Raw genomic sequence first — 15,665 nt, 5'->3', positions numbered from 1 at the left:
TACTGTGAATCATGTGGTCGTGCAGGAACATGTAGCTTTCCTACAGTACTTGCTCTTTGCTTTATCCTTCTTTGTGTTCTATTTGTACTATCCCATTTGTTTTTTAAAAAGCAAACTGTTCCCCAAGAACCTGAGACCCCCTCAGTTTCCACCATTACTTCTTTGACTGAGCATCCAGTTGGAGTAAGTACTTAGAGGTTGAGAACTGAATTGGGTTTTATTCTGTGCATTTCTGGGAAGGATATTCAGAGCATGACACTGATCTTGTTTGCTTTAAAACTGCATGCAATATTGAGCTTACTTTTCTCCTTAACTTGGGAATGTTGCTTAAGTGTGTACAACTATAATGAACTACAGAATGTGAAAAGTTATCACTATATATGGTGTTTTGTGTTGAATGTTCTAAGGCAAAGTAAATTCATTATAAATTATATAATTCATCATTTTTATTTTTGTTTGGAAGAATGCTATTTAAGAATTCCTCCATTGTGCAAACCCTATTTTGAGTGATTTGAATTAGATTGGTATCAGATTTTCTGAAAGTGAAATACTGTTTCAGTGAAACAATGATAATCTGAAATGACCTCTTGAGCCAGTCCCAAGCAATGGTCTCATTTGTTCACATAAGTGCATTCTCTTGTAACTGTGTTGCTATTATATCTGGTAGGTCTTCTGCAGCTCTATAATAAAATAAATTTTTAATTGTTTAGTTTCAAACCCACTACTCATAGGAAATGATAAATCAATATCTCAAATGGTGTACAGTAAATGAAAGTAAATATTAAAGCCTTGTCTTCCTTGGAAATTTGTGTATATAGCACTGTGTTGGAAAATACTTCTCAAGTTCCAGTGTATATATATTCCAGGAATATACATCTCTGGAGAAATCTAAGGGCAGCTTAGATAAGACCCCAAACCCCTTTGTAGTAGAAGATTTAAAAGAGAGCAAAGACCCGTTGTTAGAGAGGAGTAGAGGTGGGAAAAGCATGGCTTGGAGGCAAACCTTGGGATTGAGTTCCTTTAATATGCAGTGTGGCCTTCAACAAATTATGATATTCCATTTGCTTTTGTTCCCTCTTATTTAAAACAAGACAGTCTACTTAAAGATCTCAGAGGTTGAATAATATATGAAAGACTTACTGAAGATACTCTGAATAGTAGCTATTATTACATGGGTAGAGAATGGATTTTTCATTTTATTCTTCATTCTTGATATGGAAGTAATGAGCTATTGTGATGAAAGGGAAGTGATGGGGAGGGGGGACTCCCTTTGAAATAGATTGTAGTGAATACAGCATGACATACTGGTCAGAAATCACCTCTGTTAATAACCTCTGCCAGTCCTCTTGCCTTTCCCTTTCCTGTGCAGATATAATCAGTAACAAACTGCTCCCTCTTGTGGCATCCTTCTAACTTCTGTAAGCTGTCAGTGGGAATACACAGGAGGGGTGGGGAGAGTTTTGTTGCACTGATGGTGTTCTCTGGACAGGTGCTTGTTTTGGGTTTTAGCTTTTATCGGTGTTGGTACTTTGTCTTAATACATAGGAATTTTAAAACTTTTAACTGCTTTCAAATCTTAAATTGCAGGTTAATATGGCTATGAAAGGGCCCCCTCCTTTCTCAGGGGTACCCTTCATGGGCCCCCCGATGGGACCCCCTATGGGACGGCCTCCACCACCTCCCATTCGGTATGGACCGCCACTTCAGCTCGATGGGCCTTTTGGGCCTCGGCCAATTCCTCCACCATTTGGTATGATGATCTGAACAGTAGTGATTGACTTATAAATCACATTCATCTTTCATTTCTATTGCTTGCTAAAACAGTTGGTTGCTATCTCAGGTCTTAACAATGAAAGGATAAAGCTGAGTACATTTTAACTTTTCCTCCAGTTTTCTGGGACATATGGGACACTACATAATCTTATACTGAGATAGGCAATAACTATCTCTCATAGACAAGGATAAGGGGCTATATACAGAAAAGCAAGAAATATTACTTCTGCAGATGTTTGTTGAAAATCTGTTGATATGCACTGCAATAGATGGAAAGGTGGATGAGACACATGCCATAACTTAAAATTTTGTCACAGATATGAAAATCCTATAACATAAAGTTTGTAATCACCCATAATGGAAGCATAAGCAGTAGGTTATAGAATATAGAAAAGAAAAAGTCAAACCCTCCTTACCTTGAGAAAAGTCAGAGGGAAGTGTTAAAGAGGAGGATTTAACAGTGACCTAATAAATGTTGCTGATTTAATTAGGTGGCTGTGGAAGGCCTTTTCCAGGAGGGCATGCACCTTGATTCTGATGGCATGTGTAAAGTCCATGCTGAAATACTTCATGAATTTTTAATGGATACAGTAATAAATAGTGGGATTTCCTTTTATCAAAATTTCTTTGATGTAGTAAAGTTCTTATTTCATAATCTATCATCTTGTCATGGTAATATAGTACTTCCAAATATAAATGGAGCTCTTGTGAGATAGAAATAATTTTGCAATTATATAGTAGGGAAAGAAAAAAGACAAGCCTGGAGCTAGGTAGAGCCATGTTTAAATCCTTAATATGTTGCTTCATGGATGGTTGGCCAAAGGCTATAACCTAAACTTGTTCCATCTCAGTTTGCCTCATCTGGCAAGTCAGGATGTTCACCAGTTGATGTTCTAGGCTTGGGAGAAATTAAAGATTATATTAACATACTTGAAATCACCCTAGTTCAGAAATTTCTGGGTATTTACATAACTTCCTTTTTATTTTCCAGGTCCTGGTATGCGTCCACCAATAGGCTTCAGAGAATATGCACCAGGTGTTCCACCTGGAAAACGGGATTTGCCTTTTGACCCTCGTGATTTTTTTCCAGGACCCGCACCATTTAGACCTTTAGGCTCATTTGGCCCAAGAGAGTACTTCATTCCTGGTGCCCCATTACCACCTCCAACTCATGGTCCCCAAGACTATGGGCCACCACCTGTTGCAAAAGACTTAATTAAGCCTTCGGGCTTTAAAGATGAACCTCCACCTACACCTGATTCTCAGAGTAGTGAGGGCTATTCACAGGCCTTAAAACCGGGCCCATAAAATTAACCTCTGACACTTAGTCAGAAAGTGGATTATGAACTATTCATTGTGTTAAAGGATTATTGGCTTCAAAATATAAAAGTTATTTTAAATGGTTTATGTTTTTAGAATGAAGCTGCCTTGGCGCAGTACACATTTTGAGCCAAAATATTTTCCCCCTAAATATCCCCCACTTAAGCTAGAGTATCCTTCCAACTTTAAAACGTGCAATAAGGAATACCTTTCTTTTAGTTAATGTAGCATATACAATTGCTAAATGATTTAGAATGTCATAATTATGGACATTTCCTGTGGAAATGCTTTAAGAACATGTATTTCCATTATCCTATTTTTAGTGTATTCCAGTTGATACAGAGAAATGGTGTTTTATAAGCTTGATTTTTCTCTTCTAATATCTGGTCACAGAGACTGTTACGCTAAAAATGTTTACTCAAAGATCATAAACTTCATTTTCCTTCTTGCTGAAGTTCTTTGTTGTAATAGTTCATAAAAATTGTTTATTAATATTTCCCAAGTGTCTGTTGATTCATTGGATCGTCATGAGACTTTGTGCCATTGGGGAAGCATGTAAACTCACTCTCAGAACTGAAGATGGTGACTTGGCAGCATATTCCCTGTTGGTCACTGTTAAGGAGGCTGGACCTTGGTCAACTGTGGACTTCTACAGAGGATTTCTTTTACTTGTGAGAAGTCTTGTGGCTCTATTTTTGTAGCACATTCATGTACTTTTTTCTAACCATTGTCCATGTGAGAATGGTTTTCTGAGAATGAGTTTACATTAGTAGCAAGAGTTGTTTGACCTGAAGTTCTACTGCTTTTGCCATTATTGCATTATAACAGTAAAATATAAGGTGGTATGTTGTCTATAAAAAATAAGGAAATTTCTTTTTAAAAATGTACACACACACTCTTCTCTTTCCCATACCTTGCCACTGATTTTCAAGGAATATGATAAAAAAAATTAGAAAAGTATAATCCTCTGAGAAAGAATGAATGAAACTCTAAGGCTTATAATGTCTTTAATCAGCAACTATGGGCTGAATTAAATTCTTTTTTTTTGATAGATACTCAAATATATTTTATTTAAAAATCAATTAAAGCAAGTTCTGAATCTGTAACTACTGTCTTTAAAACAATGTTTCTAAGAACTAGCTCTCCAAGGCTATAATTTTAAATACGGCAATTTTAACAGTACATTTTAAGAGTTTTAAGATTTAAATAAAATTATAAAAGCCTGGTACTTTTGTTTACTGCTAGACCATATTCTTCCATTCTTTTAAGTTCTAGAAAGTAATAGGATTGTTGAAACCTACAACATAACATATCATTGTTCTTTTTATGTCCCCTAAGTATTCTGAAAATAGGGGCAAAAGCTTCAGTGTGAAACAAAATCTCTGTGAAACAAAATCTCTAAACTACTGAAGAATTCAATCTACATAACCTCCATTTAATATCAGAAGCAGCAGCTGTGTGTAAGAGGAAAACCATATAATAGCTTATGCCATTTTTAACCATGTAAAATAAAATTTAAGTCACAAATACCAATTTTGAACGTATCTTTCAACCTCTACAGGACACAAGGCAATGCTGAAGTTACTATAACTTCTAATTTTAAAATAGCATTTAAATAAAGGTGATGTCAGTTAGGAAGATAGATTTTCAAGGAAAGGCAGATTTATTTTTTTATTCAAAGCAACAGTAGTTTTCCCTCTAAAGCCTCTTTTGTATTTATTCTATTAGTAAGCTATAATGCGTTCTACGTAGTTTATCTGAGCAGTTCTGAACCACCCATAGTTGCCTCTCCTTACATCCATCTGATTGTACCACTTCTGTAGCAAAGCCCAAGGTAGCTGCCCATATACAGGTTGTGTAGAGAATACTGTCCCTTGATTCAATTATACTTTTTTGTCTCAAAAGTTTTAGAAGTCCTCTCCAGCAAATTGTGTTTGAGTTTAGTTACTAAAATCATTTCATTTGTGAAGCAGTAGTGTTTCAACCTGAAAGTATTACTGCTATAGTTGTAATTATTGTCCAGTGACTCATCCCCTCCCACACTAGAAAGTAAATTTAAACAACTAATTTGTGAGATACAGATTGTTTTGTGTTAATTGCTTCAAGATAAAATCACCTTTTTTTTGGGGGGGGGGGAGGTTTGGTCATTCAGGTCTGAATTAAAGCTAAGCTGATGACAATGTTCAATTTAAGTTCGTTTAATGCTGATGAAAGACATTCATACAAAGCATCCTCTTTTTTTTTTTTTTTTTTTTTTTTTCATATAACCCCATTCTTTGGTGGCAGCTGGGGTTGTGGCTCAGTGGTAGAGTACTTGCCTAGCACAGGCAAGGCCCTGGATTTAATCCTCAGCACCACATAAATAAATAGAGGTTAAAAAAAAAAAAAAGCATTCTTATGTGAAGGATACTAAATGTTTCTTCATATAAATTTTCACTTTGAGGGGCTGAGGTTGCGTGTGAGGCACTGGGTTTGATCCTCAGCACCACATATAAATATAAAGGTACTGTGTCCATCTACAACCAAAAAAAAGGTTTTTGTTTTTTTTTAAATTATCACTTTGATATACATGTTTTATAGTCTATGAGAAAACAGAAAGAACAATGTATCAGTTTTGCTACATTTTAATAGTAGATTTTAAGGGAGCAACATCAAACATCAGTAACATCAAACAAAAAGGTACTGAGTACTCCACAGGGTACAGAGTGCTGCCCAAGCACCTTGGAAAGTTTACATGACATGGAGAAGATGAGGCCCTTCTCTTGAGAAGTTTACAGTCTGGAAATTTTGACTACTCAGAGTTTCAGTTGAGTGAACATTTTATTAAGGCAAATTCTTCATTTCCTAGAACTACTGTAGACTGAACTATTTTTGCATTTGTGAAATTAACCCAATCCAGATGAAAGACTAAATTTGGTTGAGAATTCTTTCAGGCTCATATAGTTTTATTAATATTCATCTAGTAAACAAAATTGACCTAACAGACAACTGAAAAATTAAAGACTAGATCTCTTGACAAGGGCTAAAACAATTGTTATTCGTTTTAAAAAGCAAACGGATGGTATGATTAGGGTTTACACTAGTTTAAAAATAGGCCAAGTATTGCATTCCCTTCATGCATTGTTCATTTAAAACAGTGAATATTAAAATACATGGGTTCTACATGTAACCCACAAAAAAGCTCCTCACAAATCTTTATGTTCTGTGTATCAAATATCCACCTCGTGTACTATGAAAGTTTTATTTATGTCTCATCATTAAGTTAAAAGTAATGTAAATAGTGAAATTATAATAGGCTAATGACCTGCATATTTTCATATGAATGTCAATATATCTAAACAGGAAATAAATGGCAGTTGTATCTACCTATATTAAAAAAAATAGAATATCTTTCCAGATTTTGCATACTCATCACTTTATAAAGACAAGGTATGCAGGTTTTAAGGTTTCACAATCAGTTGTCAGAAAAACAGCAGTTGTTCCTGCAGTATCTCATTAGCATCTGACTCAATTATTTTTAGATGACATGATTTAGAAGACGTAAACCCACCCCAAAATTTGTAATTATTCTGAGAGAGATGGTTTTAATGTTAACCCTAGAAACAATAGCAATGTGATGTAGAACAACTAATCAACATGACTAAAAATATGCTCACTTTCAGAAAAACAATCTGGTCATCTGGAAAAAAGTCACAGCTACAACCTGGAGAACACTCCCATATAAGATATTGATCTGGTCAAGGCACACTATTTCTAAGTAGAACTATCAGATGAGGGTGAATTTAGGCCAGCTCTAAGGAACAGCCTATAAGACAGACCATAACTGATCCAATTTCCTTTCAAAGCAATCTGGTACTATCCTACCCACTTCAATTCAAAAGTTTGAAGTTAATTCAAATCAAAAGACCATATTGGAGCAAAAGTGAGCAAATGTGTAAACTCTAGCACATTCTTATTGCTGTATTAAGTTTGAAGATGAGCATACCTACCACAGCAGTATTGTTCCAGGAAGCAGGGTAGGAACAGTGGTAAATTAGGAAACAGACTATTAATTGCACAATTAATAGAAAAGTAAAAACATGTTTCAAAATCTACAATAAACCTGTATCCAAAGGAGTCATAACAATGAGGTGCTGGACTTTAGTTCTGTGGTACAGCTTTGCAATGGACTCACTGGCCTATAGGTACGGCTCACTTCCTGCCTCCTGAAGGATGAATATGCTACACAGAGCTCTGATGGTTTCTACTGAGTGGTAAAATTCACAGAAATTCCACATTACTCATGTCAGAATCATTCCTTGTGCAAAGTTTGATGTAGATGAAGATAAAGTGGTTTCTTGGTCAATAACTGCAATTTCTTTCTTTTAAAGTCAGTGGGTTTCTTGTATCTGTAACCACAACAGAAAGATCATTGTTTAAAATACTTTGATGATTGATCTACTCCAATGTTACATTCTAGATAAGAGGGACTAAGAAGAAACATGAACTAGTAACCATTAAAACAGTAAGAATCCTATATGTATATCACTTACAGTTCTATTACAATTGGCCCAGGTTTAATCTCATCCATCTCCATGAAAGCAAAACACTTGGTGCTGGTAAACCTTTTTTTAGGCTTGTAGTGTTTGAATTCAAAGAAGATAGCTGCACCTAAGGAATTAAAACAAACCACATAAGCCAGAGACCACACATTTCTTACGTGTCACCAGAAGCCTATGATTTTACAAAGTAACATGTGTCAAACAGTCTGATGACACAACTGTTGATAACTCACTGTGGCTGTCACTCCAAGTTCTTCTACCATGTCTGAGTGACATTTCTCCATATCATTTAATTCTACAAAGTACAACAAAATTTTATAGCAAGAATGTAAGTTATGTACACAGGTAGAATCATAAACTACCAAAGAATATAAAATATTAAATACCACAAGAAAAACAGAAGTTACTTAAGTATCAGCAGTACCTATAGAAATGGTTTCAATAAGCACCTATATTAGATAGAATAGAAATTTAAAAATTCTAGCTTACATCATTTCTCTCCCTCCTGAAACCACCAAGCCCAGATTGTCCTTTCCATATTCTTACAAACTAACTGCCAGTTATAGTATCTTTTTACCCAATGCATCTTATTGAAAGAAAAAAAATAATTCTTTAACTGTTAGAAAGTAATCATTAGGTTCCTAAAAGGACTTAAGGTAATTATTAGGGACCCTGCTTCCTTAACTCTGTATTATGAGAAAAACTTCCCTATCAAATAATATTTAACCACATTATTACACAACTAGATAATGCAACTGCTAATTCTCATATTTAAAAAAAATTGTTGATTTGACTTTCTTTAAGTCAATATTCATAACTATGTGACGTAAGATCTTGTGTTAAGTATACTATGAACACAAACCCAGATAAGTACTGTGTCCTTAAGAAGTCAGTAACTGATAATTACAAACCTTTGGTTAATTTTTCAATATGCTTCTGGAGCTCAATGTCCACATTAAAATGAACATATGTATCTTCTTTTCTTGAAGCCACAGGAGTATCTTGCACAGGAGTTAAATCTATGCCATTCAGATCTGGAGAAACAAATAAGTTTCTGCTTATGAGCATTCACATATACAGACGGAAAATCTAGAAACTGCAAAGGTTACAGTTCCTAAAGAGGCATGGAAGGAGCTGAGAGGAGATTCTCAGGCTAAGAGATTCCTATTTGGTGTGAGCAAGTATGTGAGAGTTGTTGAAGTTCATGGGGTATGTGGAGAGAAATGAATATAGACTGGATAGGAGACCTCATGAAGGGGACAAGGAAGCCTTTACATGGCCAAGTGGACAAAAATTGATCTTCATAGTGAAGTGGTAAAAAGAACAAACATGTTTTCCTTAAGGAATAGCCCACTATATTTTTCTATGCAAAAAAAAAAAATCTGGAGTATATAATTTGCCACAATGGAGCTCTGCCACCAATTTCTAACTTTGATCAAGTATATGGCTTATTTAGAAAAGCCTTTAAACCTAACCTTATCATAATTTCCCTGTTAAGAACCAAAAATGGATGAGAACAGCCAACAAAAACCCTTTTGTTAATGAATAATTTTTCATATATATTATCTAAATTCTGGTTATACTGTTTACAACATACCCTGAATTTACAACAACCAGATGGTACATTATATATAGTTTTAATTTTGCGGGTTTTAAAATTCAGTTTAATCAAATTCAACATGGACTCATTTAATAACTACTCAGTGTTTACGTGTTATTCATTTATGTATCTCAAAAAGCTCAAAAACAATTTAGTACATTTAATAATTAAAAATATTTACATAAAAATATTTCAGTTTAACATATGCAAAGGTAATTTAACATTTACAACATCATTAAATATTTTTGTGTTTTAAGTATACTTTCTGAATGAGTATGCAGTTTTACAAATGGCCTATCAAATAATATTTATATTTCCCAGTACACTATATATTTGATAACTGGTAACATCGGCATTTAAAAGTGTACCAGTATTAGTGCTGTGGATTATGTTCTTTAAATAAATGTTTTTCTTTGTGGTCATATTTTTCTTTTAATTAGCACTAATGAACCCATGGTTCTGACTTTATTTCTGCAATTGATAAAAGTTCCTCCATTTAATTTCAGCACCGATCTGTTCCTTTGGTGCAAAACTACAGATTAAAATAAGCCATTTGTACAAACTATAGTTATTTCTGTAAAATGGTATAATTTATTCCTTAATCACATCATCATCCCACGGGATTGCATTCAGGGCATGGATGTTATGGACGCACCCTACTTCCCTGTCCCCTGATTTTCATCTGCCTCTGTAGGACTCACCTATGTAGATACCTCAGTAGCACAGGAAGAAGAGGGGCTGAAGCAGGAGAGATGGGAAAACAGGATATGGGGCTTTGTGTAGAAAACTACACACCCATGGAAGGTGAGGGGTGCTATTGTTAATCTACATCCTGAAGGCTGTAGCTGCTGTTAAGGACAATGTGTATGTTTAGTCCGCACGTTAGATGGAATCTGAAGAGCAAAAATCTATACAAACTCAAAAGCAAAAGTGAGTGTATAAGTAGGAAATATTTTTTGTAAGTCTTTCAGAACTATGTTCTGTTATGATCTCTTCTAGGATTTTGCCTCATTATAGAATGCATTAAAGTAAGTTGTCACATATACAAGACCATACCCTGTCAAAAACTTTGTCCCATATGAGAAAAAACATAATGCAATTTGCCAGTTATTTACCCTTTACACTAACTGTAATATAGGGATCGATGCACTGTCCAGCGTCTTTCAGACCAATTTTCTCAATCCTGATAGTGAGTAATGTCATTCCCGGTTCTGATGGCAACCTTGGTAATAAAGTACCTGGCAACAGAGAAACCTCAATAAAAGTTAGCTCCACCAATAATTCAGAGTAAATACTTTGACAAACAGAAGATATAGCCTACCTCTTAAGAACTAGCTAGGCATTATGTATTTTTATTTCCAAAATTCATGAACATCTGATGTTATACTTTTTTAGAAAAATATTTAATTGTACACATAATATATCTGCATTTCCCAAGCATACAATCACCTTTAAGCAGAAATAATTTCTATAATAATAGTGTATAGTATGTATAATAAAAGTTTGTTAAAAACATCACTTGAGGAAGCCCAATTATACATAATAGTATAATATGCTCACATAATATTTATATTCCATATGTACTTCTATATTATACTCAGCATCTTAATATGAAGTGGTAGAACAAAGACAAGAAAAGCTTTTAAAATACTTGTTATACTGTTCTAAAGTCTGAGACATTTAATATCAGAGTTGATCAATACATTCTTTCCTTTAGTTACTCCTAATAAAGAAAATAATTTACAATTTGATATTTATGTTTCAATTTAACTATATAGTCTAACTTCTATTCTTCATTCTATTTTGTATGATTTATTCTCTCAGAAATTAGTACTATACAGACTGCCATATAAAAGGGCCATTTGTATAACTGAAAATTTTCCCCAAAACCAACTAAAATTTTTAAAACTAAAAACCCACCCAGAACAACATGACAACATTCACCCACCAAGAACATATGAAGAAAGAAATCAACTGTTCAGTATGTTCCCTTTTTTGAAACTACCAATAGAGAACAGATGCAAATAAGCTGATTTTAATCAAGTATGTATACAGAACCTCAAAATACACTTAACAAAAGATTTTGGTTGATGTTTTTCAAGTTTCTATTCAACAATGTGTTATGCTACTTTTAATGATGAGTTATTTGAAATACATGAAGCAATCAACACACTACATTTGAAAATACACATTTGATTGATGGCAAATGTGGCTTGAGGAAATTTTGGGAGGTGATGGGAATGTTCTGAACTTGTATAGTGATGACAGATGCAAAACTCTATAGAGGTGTCAAAAATCAATGAATTTTATACTTACAGAAGGGAAATGTTATGATATGCAAATTATACCTCAACAGTGCGGTTAAAAATGTATTACTTTTAATTTAAACAAATATGAAGACAATACAGACAAATGCAAGAATGGGAAGGCCTGGAGGCTGCATTCCACTGTTGCATTAACAAACCTAAATGGGCTCAGGTTGATATCATTAAATATATACATAATACCTTTTATGCATCTTCTTTGATTGACAAATTAGGGTACTTTTAGAAGAGGGGCTTGTACCTGGACATCTGGGATGAACTTCAGAGAGTTAAGAAACACCTCTGAAATTTTATGAAAAATGTGACTATGTATACATTTATATTTATATACATACATATTCACATGTATGTATATCATATATGAATTTTTCTGCAGAAAAGTTCATTCTATTATGTAGTACATGGCTGTATAAATATGCTACAGTTTATGTACACATTCTTGTGTTGATAGATATTTGAATTACTTCAAGTGTTTGGATATAGTTAACAAGGCTATTATAAATACTCTTCTGAACATTTTCTGGTGCCCATAAGCACCCATTTCTGAAACAGAGGAATCACTAAGTCACCTGGAATGTTACCTCCATACCTACTATGTAACGACAATCCATTTCCCAAGGTGGTTGTGCCAATTTTTATTCCTAGCCCAAGTGCAGTAGTGTTCCCATTGCTCCACATCCTCACTAGGTACTGTTTTCTCAGATTCTTCATGTTAGCCAATTTTGGTATAAAGAGATCAATCATTTTAATCTGCATTCCTCTGAAGATTAATAAGGTTGAGCACTTTTTCGAATAAATCAAATATATGATTTCCTCTTTTCTGAAGTGTGTTCAATTATTTTGCTCGATTTTTTATTGAGATGTCTATCTTATTGAGCTGTAGGAGGTCTCTATTATTTTGCTGGACAAATGTTTTACAAATAGCTTCTTAGTAGTTTTCCTTTATAAAGACTTTTTGTTGAAGTAGAGCATATACATTTTAAAATGTACAAAGTGGAGATCCGGGCTGACTGATCCGCGCGGCCTGCCACGCGGCTACAGACGGCGGGGCACCACCGAGAAGCGACCAGCAAGCAGGGAGAAACATTGCTGCGGATTCTGTGGAATTCTGCTGGCTGAGCCCCCACTAAGCCCCGAGTTCGGGATTTCAGACGGGGAAGGAAGCGGTACAGTTCTATCCCCCACAACGGAAACTCCACCAAAGAAACCAGCGGCCACCATCTTGGAGAGCTGAAGTAACCACCGCCACTCTCCGACAGATTGCAACAATAAAACAGGTGTGGATTATTCAGCTCAGCTCCCATACAGCGGGGAATTCGCATAAAATCTTTTCTAGGCTTTCCGGGGGTGGGATTATCAGAGCGAGCCTGCATAAAGACGTGGGGAAAACTAGAGACACCTGACCTTCAACTCTCCCTCCCATTAGCAGCGAAAAGGAAACCTGTCTAGCCAGCGCTGGGGGAGCGGCAAGTGGAAAAAATCAAAACAGTAGACTGCTGAGGTTCCCAATAGACACCCTCCACACCCAACAAATGGCAGGCCCAGCGTACAGTTTGAACTGCCAAGAGGCATCACTCAGGGGAAATCTGGTCTGGCAGGAGAAACCAGGACTAGCAGGAGAAACCAGGGGACTAAAGGCCAGACCCTCGCTACTGGACGGCTGGAGACCGCATGCCCGCCGGCGACCTATCATCCGCCGCTGCCCGCGCGACTGGGCGGCTGGAGATTGCCCGCCCGCTGGCGACAGCCCACCCGCTTGCGCGACTGGGCGGCTAGAGATCGCCCGCTCGCCGGCGACAGCCCACCCACTGCCCGCGCGACTGGGTGGCTGGAGATTGCCCGCCCGCTGGCGACCGACCGCGCGACTGGGCGGCTAAAGATCACCCACCCGACGGCGACAGCCCACCCACTGCCCCTGCGACTGGGAGGCTGGAGACCGCCTGCCCGCCCGTGACCGACCGCGCGACTGGGCCGCTGGAGACCGCACGCCCTCCGGCGACCGATCACTCGCCGGCTGCCCGCGTTACTGGGAGGCTGGAGACCACCTGCCCGCCAGCGACCGGGAGCTAAAACCAACCAGAGACAGTCCAGTCCCACCCCCCCATTCGGACACCCCGGCAAGGAGCCTGGGGCCAGCCATAGCAGAGAGGTGACGTCACTGGAGCTCAGCCGTCGGAATTCCTTCCCAGCGGATTCCACTTTAGCAGGCATAGTCTACCAACACAAAGGAGAGACAACAGAGATATACAAAACCAAAACAAATCTATAGAAGAGAGCAGAAACACAGCAATCAAATAGAGCTGGAAAGTAACGTGAACATCATGAAAAAACAAGGGAAAAAAGGAGTACAAACAATGCAGGACAACTTAATTCTACAGGAGGATCTAGAAGCATCAGAAACAGGGATAGGGAAAGAACTCAAGGCATACCTAACTCAGATGGAAAGGAATATTAGAGAAGACATGAGGCAGCAAGTCCAAGCAATAAAAGTATATTTTGAAAATGAATTAAACAAACAAATTCAAATGGCAAAGAACGAGCTTTACCAGGAGATAGAGATCTTAAAAAAAAAAATCAAACAGTAATCCTAGATATGCAGGAAACTATAAACCAAATTAAAAACTCAAACGAGAATATTACAAATAGACTAGATCAAGTAGAAGTCAGAACATCAGATAATGAAGACAAAGTTTATCAACTTGAAAAGAATATAGTCAACACAGAAAAGATGCTTAAATCCCACGAGCAATTTATTCAAGAGATATGGGATGTCATAAAAAAACCAAATTTGAGAGTCATCGGGATAGAAGAAGGCATAGATTCAAACCAAAGGAATGGACAACATATTAAATGAAATAATTCTAGAAAACTTCCCAGAGATGAAAGATGGAATGGATTGCCAAATCCTGGAAGCCTACAGGACCCCAAACATTCAAAACCGCAATAGACCAACTCCAAGACATATAATTATGAAGATAGCCAACATACAAAACAAGGAGAGAATATTAAAAGCTATGAGAGAAAGGAGGCAGATTACATTCAAGGGTAAACCAATTAGGTTAAAGACTGATTTTTCATCACAGACTTTGAAAGTGAGAAGATCCTGGAACAATGTATTTCAAACGCTGAAAAACAATGGATTCCAACCAAGAATACTGTATCCAGCAAAATTAAGCTTCATATTTGACAATGAAATTAAAATCTTTCATGATAAACAAAAGCTAAAAGAATTTGCAGCCAGAAAACCAGCATTGCAAAGCATTTTGAGCAAAATACTACAAGAAGAGGAATTGAAAAATAGTGCCCAAAACTAACAGCAGGAGGAAAATAACCAAAAAGTAAAAACTAGCCAAACTAAAATAAATAAATAAATAAACATGACTGGAAGTACAAATCATATTTCAATTGTAACCTTAAATGTTAATGGCCTAAACTCACCAATCAAGAGACATAGGCTAGTAACCTGGATCAAAAAAAAACAAATCCAACAATATGATGCCTTCGGGAGACTCATATGATAGGAAAAGACATACACAGGCTGAAGGTAAAAGGTTGGGAAAAATCATACCACTCGCATGGCCCTCGGAAGCAAGCAGGGGTGGCCATACTCATATCGAATAAAATCAACTTCAAACCTAAGTTAATCCAAAGGGATAAAGAAGGACACTATATACTGTTAAAAGGAACCATCCACCAACAAGACATAACAATTATCAATTTATATGCACCAAACAATGGAGCTGCAACGTTAATAAAACAAACTCTCCTCAAGTTCAAGAGTCAAATAGACTACAACACAATAATTATGGGTGACTTCAACACACCGCTCTCACCATTAGACAGATGCTCTAGACAAAAACTGAATAAAGAAACTATAGAACTCAACAGCACAATCAATAACCTAGACTTAACCGACATATATAGAATATATCAACCATCATCAAGTGGATACACGTTCTTCTCAGCAGCACATGGATCCTACTCAAAGATAGACCATATATTATGCCATAGGGCAACTCTCAGTAAATATAAAGGCGTGGAGATAATACCATGCACCATATCTGATCATAATGGAATGAAACTGGAAATCAATGATAAAAGAAGGAA

The 15,665-nt window shown here is 36.4% G+C and overlaps 2 protein-coding genes across 6 annotated transcripts in view; one reads left to right on the top strand and one right to left on the bottom strand.

The window, feature by feature from the left end:
• Positions 1–4,622, top strand: part of Mia3 (MIA SH3 domain ER export factor 3) — a 51,489-nt gene extending 46,867 nt beyond the window's left edge. For 3 of the 4 annotated variants that reach the window (XM_071600046.1, XM_071600045.1, XM_071600047.1), the window contains 2 exons: positions 1,588–1,750; positions 2,765–4,622. In XM_071600046.1, the coding sequence (XP_071456147.1) occupies positions 1,588–1,750; positions 2,765–3,081 (480 nt within the window). In that variant the 3' untranslated portion in view covers positions 3,082–4,622. Of the gene's footprint in view, positions 1–111; positions 184–1,587; positions 1,751–2,764 lie in introns of all 4 variants that reach the window. The other variant, XM_071600048.1, reaches the window with a different exon arrangement.
• A 1,079-nt stretch (positions 4,623–5,701) lies between these two features.
• The window catches only part of Aida (axin interactor, dorsalization associated), a 49,054-nt gene continuing 39,090 nt past the window's right edge, over positions 5,702–15,665 (bottom strand). Inside the window, exons 7-11 of one of the 2 annotated variants that reach the window (XM_071600050.1) lie at positions 10,350–10,472; positions 8,546–8,668; positions 7,868–7,929; positions 7,626–7,743; positions 7,392–7,481 (exon numbers count right to left, since the gene is read on the bottom strand). In XM_071600050.1, the coding sequence (XP_071456151.1) occupies positions 7,633–7,743; positions 7,868–7,929; positions 8,546–8,668; positions 10,350–10,472 (419 nt within the window). In that variant the 3' untranslated portion in view covers positions 7,392–7,481; positions 7,626–7,632. Of the gene's footprint in view, positions 7,482–7,625; positions 7,744–7,867; positions 7,930–8,545; positions 8,669–10,349; positions 10,473–15,665 lie in introns of both variants that reach the window. The other variant, XM_071600049.1, reaches the window with a different exon arrangement.

Source organism: Marmota flaviventris, chromosome 12, assembly GCF_047511675.1.
Source record: "Marmota flaviventris isolate mMarFla1 chromosome 12, mMarFla1.hap1, whole genome shotgun sequence".
In the NCBI taxonomy this organism is placed as follows: domain Eukaryota; kingdom Metazoa; phylum Chordata; class Mammalia; order Rodentia; family Sciuridae; genus Marmota; species Marmota flaviventris.
Note: the sequence above shows the minus strand (reverse complement) of the source record. Positions and strands in the feature narration are given on the sequence as shown.